Below are 8877 nucleotides of genomic sequence, written 5' to 3'. Positions count from 1 at the left end.
AGGATTTATAAAAAGGAGGTTTTTGGAAAGGTCTGGAGGCAGCAGGAGGAGGTCCCGGGTTTCACAGAGGAGGCAGGACTTTCTGGCTCTGTGGTGCGCTCCGACACCAGAGGTCCGCTTTAATACCAGAGAAGGAGGAGGAGAGGCCGGTCAGCAGAGCTCAGAGAGAGAGAGAGAATTAGAGAGAAGGAGAGAGAGAGAGACTGCAGTCCACTCCTCCGTCCCGGACAGTCCGCATCGAGCATCCGTGTGCCAAACGGACTTTTGGATTGAGAGCGCAGAGTGAAGCGAGTCCACTCCTGGAAAAACTTCACTGGCTGCCTGATCCGCAGGGAGCCCGCGCCGCGTTCAGACTCTCCAGCTGTTCTAAATCAGCTGTGTTTGTTTATCCGAGCTCAGATCACCTCCGACACTTTTTGGTTTGGATCCTCTGACTGCCGGAGCGCAGCGAAACCTTTTTCTTTCAGATCTGCTCCTCTCTGGATCCTCACACACACGCACACGCAGGATTTGGAGACTGATTTGATCTTTAGATGTTTTGGTGTCTTCATCCCCGGACTTCTGTTTTCCGCACATGACACGAGCAGCTCCGCCGCTGTCTCCTGCCTGCCGGCGCGTCTTTGTCATTTTAATGTCGGTGTTTAATCTCCGCGCGTCTGGCTGAGTGTCGCTTTGCATTTCAGCGCAGAACTGACAAGCTGAGGAGGGTTTTTGTTTTTCTCCCTCCTGGCCTGGAATAAAGAAGTGTTGCGCTGAACGTGGATCTGTTTTTCCCTTTTGGATTGATTTCATTTCTTTATTCCTTCTTGGAGAAAACCCGAGGATGTTGCTCCGCTGCTTGAACCCTCCCTCCTGGTCCACCTGTAGGTTTTTCTTCTGCTTTTTGTTGCTGCTCCAAACGCCCCGGTCCTCCTCACCGCTAATTACAGGTAAGATTAAAGGGATCATATGGCTACATAATAACACATCACAACACCCACCGCCGTGCGTAAAATCTACCCAAACCCCCGGTTATTTAGTCTGCCGCATCTCCGCGCTGCTTCAGTCTGTTTGTCTGCTTAGCAGCGGTCAACTAAAGGGCCCATGAACCCGAGAATATGACCTCCAGCTCGGTGCAAGCCAGAAAAATGCGCAGAAACACTTTTATTTTACAACTTTTCTTCTATACTTTATGCTCCTAATTTGTGTTTTTATCCTAAATATATTCTGCGAAGACAAAAGTCAGTAAAATGCGTTTTTTAATCTTGAATCTGTCTCTTCAGGTGGCACCCTAGCCCTGAATAATAACCCTGTTTTCTCAGTTTAACCCGGGTTATCCTGCCTTTACCTCCCTACATGGAATTGGAGTGGAAACAGGGCTGCGCTGGAGAGAAATACCACCAAAGAACCCACCCTGGGACGCTTGTTATTTGCAGCAGACCTTGTTATTTGCAGAGGTAGTTTTCTGCCCCACATAAATCCTCCATATCAAAGTCATTTATATCAAACTTAAGGAAATTATCCGAGCATTTAGATCTTTAGGATGAAAGATGTGCGTAAAGTTAGAAGTGATCTTTACTCAAATTGTTGTTTGCGCCGCTGGAGGTTATAATTAAACCACTTTTTTTTCAGGCTGTAAAAGTGTAAATCACTTTCCTTAAGCAGCTCTGATTTAACGGCCTGTCCTGTCTCTCTGTCCTCCCTCCTGAGCGCGACCTCTCCCGCCGCCTCTCTCCGTCTCTCCCGGTGTAAAAACGCGCTCCCTCCCCGGCTCCTCTCCTTTGACAGCCGCATTGCATCATAGGATATCGTTTGTTTGCCCTGCAGCGCCGTTGAGAAATGAGAATAATAGAAACGGAGTGAATGAAAGGTGGATGTGGATGTGGATGTGGTGCTGCGCGCTGCATGAGTCCTGCATGTCTCCTCTGGCGCTGGAAGGAGTGGACATGAGATTAAACACATTTTATTTATGGTTATTATTTAGTTTAGGGCCTCTGTGGGTCATTTTGGGGGGTTTCCATGACGACAGTAGTTCATTTTTATGATAATTTAATATCAATAAGGTCTCAAATAATCTGATGATCAGGGTTCCCCCCTCTCAGCTGTCATTTCTGCTCCTGAAGCAAACACAGAGATGGGAATCAGATGGAGAGGACGAAACTTGTACCAGATGGATCTCTGTGGTCTCTGTCTGACATGAAACAGTGGAGGAAACCTCTGAGAACCAACCAACCTCCCTGTCTATCAGCTGAGGAGGCAGCACCATTATGATCCCAGCAGATCAGATTCCTCCACCTGGCATCCCAAATATGCAGCGTATCATCCTCGTCTATTGTCTGCCCCGACCACAGACCCAGAAGGGTTCTGGCTGGTTCGAGGTCTCGCGCTGGTTGAATGTGTCACTGCAGCAGGTGGAGCAGCGGGTACAGAGGTCATCCTGTAACCGCAGCATTAATGGCTTAAATCTGGTCCAGGTCCACTTGTTGCTTGTCATCCCTGTCACCTCCTGTGTCACTCTGCAAAGGCTTCACTGAATCTGAACTGTTTGTGATACGACACACACTCTGATCAGGAGCTGGACGTGGACTGAGGGGAGAATAAAAGTTCCTCAGTTGTAAACTTCACTGATTAGTTGGATTACTGTGCCAATATTTTGTAATAAACTTTATATCAGAAGTTTTCTTGGCAAACCTCAATTCTACATTTCTATGATATCATCCTTGATGAATCTGTTCAAATCACAGATTTCTTCATTTTCAAACAGCCGTGTTTATTCTGTGATGCAGTTTATTACTGTACAGCACAAATCTGACATAAAACACAATGACCTTACAAAATGTGATGCACTGTTATCAATGCAACTACCCAACAGTGTATTAAGTGTCCTAGAACAACTTAGACAATAAAATGATGCGTGCACATCAAAGATCGATAATAATAATTAAACAATGCTGCAGAATATTAAATAGAAAGTAGGAGGACTTTTAAGTAAAAGATCCGAATTCTTCCCGCGTCTCTGGAAATGTGCAACTCGTGCACGTCTGAAGCTAATTATAGACTCTGAGACGGCAGATGTAAGGAAGGAGCCAAACGACACATGGGACTGAAAGGGTTAATATTCAAAGTCCTGGGTTATATGTGACGTTTGATTAACTCGATATCGATTCAGTAAGAGATGTGTCAGGCTTAGATCGAGCTGGATCTGAAATGGAAGTGTCGATCCGGCTCGGAGAGCGAGCAGCGACCTCTAAACTCCACAGAGGTCACAGTTTGGAGTCCCCCCGCTGTCCTCGAGCTCCGGCCCCGTTTACGCCTCTCAGCTCGACTTTATTTGTCTTATTTCATCTTTGTTTCATTTGCCAAGCTTCAGGTTATTTCAGTCAAAGTGAAACAGGTTTGAAGACGAATATATATGTTACAAATGGATCTGGATGGATGGATATCAGTTAAAAACAGAAGCTGGAAGGTGTTTTGTCCGTCTGAGGACGAACCCCGACCCCCTCTGTCTGCCCTCGGCACCCTCCACCCTTACACCACCCACCCCACCACCACTTACAGCCCTGCCAATTTAATTACACTCAAAGGCTGTAAATTTTACAGTGGTGGTGGAGTCGGCAGGGTCAGTCTGCTCTGCCAGAATCCACAGGCTGCTTTTCAGCTGAACTCAGAGACAAGACGGCACTGGCTGCTGTAAGGATCTATTGTTGTCCAGTTTAGTTAAATTTAGTCCACTACGGCCCCGATATAAACTTTGTTTAGATCTTTAACTCGGTGTCGTGTGACTCTCCGCTGAGCTCACTGCCTGTAACTCACACTTGTCAATCTTTCTGTTCTCACATGGCACACGTGCAGATTAAGAGAAAAGCAGCAGGTCCTTGATTTCAGGTCGACAAAAGCTTTTTAGGTTTTATAAAGATTTTACAGGCTGAAATGACACTAAGAGATTTAGGTAGCTAGATAATATATAAACAATGTTTTTGTCTTTTTAATGTTTCCAGCTCATCTGAATATCTTTGGCAAACAAAACTGTCTATCTGTCGGTCGTGAATTCTAACCACAAACTAACATAATTAATAATCTGCTCATTGATAGTAACTCTGAGACTCTTTAAAAGCTGAATGTGTTGGCGTAACACCGACCTGTGCACTGTTTGTCAGTTCCTGCATCATCAACATAAAGTGACAACAAGTCAAACGGTGAGTCAGCAGGTCAAGAGTCAAAGGTCACCTGATAGGAGACTGACCAAATGTTTCAGTCCTTCGTTTTATGTCGACACTGTTTGCTGACAAGTATAACTGGGCGTGTTAGTGGACAGACTCAATCTTTACACAGAAAAACTGAAGCAGATCTGGGTAGACATCGGAGAGTCAAAGTTTTTGCGTAGTCCAGCGTATCGTGAGATTGAACGCCAAAGGCGACGCTTCATGCTCAAACACTGACAGAAATTCTCCTGATAGGATCAGCTGTAGGACACATGACTAGAGACAGGAAGTAGTTTGACGCTCAAACAGAGCGGTCAAGGGTGGGAATTCACCCGATGACCTCGGTTCAACTCCCAGCCCGTGACAATAAGTTCCTACTAGGAAGGAAGTTGTCATTTTAGAGAGTCCAAACAAACGTGACACACGAACAAACAGCTGAGCATCGTTTTCTTTCTGTTGACATCTGTCTGCTTCGACCCATAAACCTTTTTGTTTGGGGTCGTTTCCTGTGGTTGGTTCGGATTACATTTGCTCTCGTAACAAACTGACTGACTCACGTTTTTTAAGACCTCACTTTAAATATCACTGCTTTTTACCTGGACAGACAAACCGGACTCAAAACACATCGGCTTTAAACGCACCATAAACTATATGGCCTGGGTCAGAGTTTAGTAGTTGGGTTATCATGTTGGTGGGGACATGTGATCACATCATGGTGACGTGATCCGGCAGGATTCATTTCAAGTCGTGATTTTGTGCATCTGATCAACGTTAGTCCGTTTTAGCTCTGCTTTGGTCTCCACCAACTCGCACAACACAATAGCTGTGTTTCCATCCAAATGTATCAACAAATTTCAACTAAATTTCAAGTAATTCAAGTAGTTGGTGCTGTCGGAAAACCCCAAGAAGAGCTCACAACAAGGTGACATAATCAGAAGATGTTGTTTCCATGAAACCTTTCGAATGCGACACTTGGAAATAGGTTCATGGAAACACGGCTACTGTCAGTGCTCATGAAGGCAATGAGTTGTGGGCCATAAAACCAAAATGAAGGACACTAAATAAACTCCGAAGCCCTGAATGGAACAGCAGGTTGGGTGATAATTCTCTTTGTCACTACGAGCAGCTCTGCTTTATATAAAAAATACTGTTTGAGTGCAGCTTAACGATCCTGTCTCTGCTCATGATTCAGCTGCTTTCAGTTCATGGTTTATTTAAGACTCATGTAGGTCACAATTGTTGGTCCAGACCCATTTTTCAGTCTCGGTCCCGCCCTCGGCCTTCATCTCACCTTTGCCACCTTCTTGCCGTCCTTCGCAGGTACCGAGGCCAGCTGCGAGAACGAAGGAGAAGTCCTCCACATCCCCAACATCACCGACAACCCCTGCATCACCTGCGTGTGTCTGGTGAGAACAAACTCATTTCACTTTTTTTCACAAACATGTTGCAGAGCCGACAGGTTTGCACAGTGGCATTTACGCAGCTGAACGACTCGCCCTGTTTGTTCTTGGCACCTTCGACGTGTAACACGCTGCTTCAGGTTTTTCCAAATGACCTCTTCAAGTCCTGATAGTGATATTTGTCGAGCCGATTATCGAGCTTTGCGTGGCGTTTCTTATCGGGAGGTTGTGAAAGATTTGCAACACCGCGGCAGGACTTTGAAATGCAGGTTCTGGCGGGACGTGAGGTGAAACGTAAAGTGTGGATTGTTTGATTTGATGATAAGTTTTGGCAGTGAATCACTTTGTAAGTGGTGCTTTACAGTAAAACTGACGCGTTTTTACGGGCGCAAATGATTTGTGAGTGCAGGAAATGACTTTATAATGCAACTCTTAACTGTTTTCTGAGGATTTACAACAAACTGGCAGTGAAACATGAAGTGGGGATTGTTTATTTTAACAGACATGCCTGTCGTCACGCTGTCTTGACTCGGCCCCGGCTGTTAAAACCGGGCCTACAAAACGTTAAGGGGACGACTTTTCCCTGGAACATGTGCTCTTTGACCCCTGACCCACACACCACCCCTCTGCCACCACATTACTGCTGCAGAGCTCTTTGTTTTTAGGGGGATGAGAATGGAGCAACAAGGCTTTTCTGTGTCACTGCCTCCACACCGGCTGAAAGAGAAGTTTTTTTTTGCGTCACGTGACGGCAGTTTGCCCTCCGGGAAGCACATGGGTGTTGTGTGTGTGTGTGTGTGTGTCCGCACAAGTCCAAGTCCATGTGTGTTTGTTGCATCCCCACAATACTCCTGTATCTTCATCATGTCCACGGATAACGCTCGTTTCTGATCAGCTCACCAATGAAGACGTTATATTCAGTTTGTTTAATCCGTGGAAACCACGTCACGTGTCGCGGTGACTTCCCAGAGTTTTGTTGTCGCCAAGAAGTTGCCAGGCAACCGGGGGGACTCCACAAGGCCGCTATTTGCCTCCATGTCGCCTATTATTTTCTGATAATGGGACTCTATGTCACCTTGTGCATGTATGTACAGTTTATACACAGACTCACACTGATTCATGGCAAATGCAAATACAGCTTTCATCTCCTTATTTCCGATCCTGTCGGCTTCCGATTGGTCGTCGTCGTGAGGCTCCTCTCGTCTGACTGAGCCGTCCTCTGTGTTATCAGGCAGACATCAGCCAAAGCCCTGCTGAATGCTATCAGTCATCAGCAGGCAATGGCCGGCCTTTCATCTCTACTTTAACCCCCCCCTCACACACACACACACACACACACACATCACCTACACCCTGCATACACACACACACATAAACTTCCATACATCCAGGGCTCAATCTTTATTGAATTTGGCTTTTGTTTATCTCCTAAAAACTTTTTAAACCTCAGATGTATGTTGGTTTTTTTTTGTTTTTTTATCAGTCAGATATCAGCTTCACTTTCATCGGTCGCCAAGTCAAAGAAAAAATACTACACATGACAAATGATTAAAGATTTCTGTTCTTTGCGTGACACAAATCCAAATCTTGAAACAATTCGTGTCTGTTTGCCGTGCATTCAAACTTCACACAGGTTAAACCATGTTTTCATCCAATCATTTGTTCAAATATAAGAAAACAGGGCAGTGCAGGTGAAAATCAGACTAAATGTGATAAAAGTTGAGCTTTTAAAGTTTTTTTTGCCAGAGAAACATCTCAAAGTTTCTCCTTTTACCATTAATATTATTATTTCACCTCTATGGATGGATTTGCAGCGTGACGAGCTTCAGCTCCCGTCAGCTGATGAATCTGTTTACTCACACAGCAAGAGGAAACTTTTTGATGCATCCAGGTTAAAATCAGGTTAAATGAGGCCTTTGGCAAAAAGTATTTTTTCACTTACTACACTTCCTTCACCGCCCCCCAAAAAAACTGACTTTTCATGTCGCCATGCTGTCTTTAGGGGGTTGGGGGGGCTATCAGGGCTCCAGTGTCACTCATACATGGAGGGGTGGTGGTGGTGGTGGTGGTGTGTGAGCTCTTCAGTTGGTCCAGAGTACCTGCTAATGGCTCTGTGGGTAGGGACACACACACACACACACACACACACACACACATACAGAAGAGCCATTGTGTGAGTCGGGGTGAGGCCCGGCGCTGTAATGGGGCCAGTAGTGGATGTGGCTGACAGACTGACTGACAGGCCGGTCGCCATGACGATCCGTTATCTGGAAGGGAGTCGGTCCATCTCCGTCAAGCTCTTCATCGTCCTCGTCTATCAGTCTGTTCATCTCTGTGTCTTTTTCCACTCTCTCATCGGCTCTTCCTCCCATCGCTCATCCGCCGTCAGATCGGCTCCTTCAGTTTTTTTCACTTTTTAACATTTTAAAAAACTGTAAATTCTTCATATTGTCTCCCTCCCTGCAGTTTCAGTGTGAATCCAGGTGACAAATCAACTGTTATAGGACGTTTCACCAACTGAGAGCAAGTGAGGCCAGTAAATCTACAGGAATTATGACGGCAGCAACACTTCTCATGATTTATTTACTTCCAGCGCCGATGCTCGAAGCAGGAACTATTGTGTCTTAAATGCGGCGAGGTGGAGAGTCAGGGTGGTGGAGTTTGCGTCCTGCAATTAATGTTTTGCTTTTTCTCACAAAAAAAAACCCTCTAACCACGATCTTTCTTTAACATCCACCAAGCGTTTCAGTTGCCATGACCGCAATCTGTCGCAAAAACCGGAATTGTAGAAAGACAAAGTGAAAATGTTGTCATTGAATCACGTCCACAGGAATGTTTTTGTCTGGCTTGAGGGTGTTTGTACGAGTGCACTTTTCGAATCGGTCTGTTTTTTTCTGCGTTACCGCACAACAGAAACAATAACTCCGACCAAAATAAATGTCCGTATGATCCAGGACGACGAGACGCCTGAGATCTGTGTCCTACATGTGGATTTGTAGACGTGACGTGAGAGGAGAGGAAAGGAAAAATACACCTGACACTTGTGGTGAAAGCACAAAATCATTATTAAAAAGAGAGATATGAAGTGTAAAATGAGTGGAGATGTGTTTGTTCTCAAATATTTTGAAATTTGGCATCACATTGTTGATCTTTGTCTGGCTGCATCAGTTTTTTGTTCCTCTCAGAAATGAGTCAACTGACGCTGTCGTACAAATCTGTGATTAAGTTTCTGTTTGAAAGGTTACACAGTTCCAACACTTGACGTGCTGCTCTCGTCCTGCAGGGATTTAATATCA

At 45.3% G+C, this 8877-nt stretch overlaps 1 protein-coding gene across 1 annotated transcript in view; it reads left to right on the top strand.

Annotated features, from left to right (window-relative positions):
* bmper (BMP binding endothelial regulator) overlaps window positions 1-8877 on the top strand; it is a 24728-nt gene continuing 15851 nt past the window's right edge. The window contains exons 1-2 of the mRNA XM_019274334.2: window positions 1-929; window positions 5502-5587. Of these exons, the coding sequence (XP_019129879.1) occupies window positions 824-929; window positions 5502-5587 (192 nt within the window). The 5' untranslated portion in view covers window positions 1-823. The remainder of the gene's footprint in view (window positions 930-5501; window positions 5588-8877) is intronic.

The sequence above is a fragment of the Larimichthys crocea genome, chromosome XIII (assembly GCF_000972845.2).
Source record: "Larimichthys crocea isolate SSNF chromosome XIII, L_crocea_2.0, whole genome shotgun sequence".
Lineage (NCBI taxonomy): Eukaryota > Metazoa > Chordata > Actinopteri > Sciaenidae > Larimichthys > Larimichthys crocea.
Note: the sequence above shows the minus strand (reverse complement) of the source record. Positions and strands in the feature narration are given on the sequence as shown.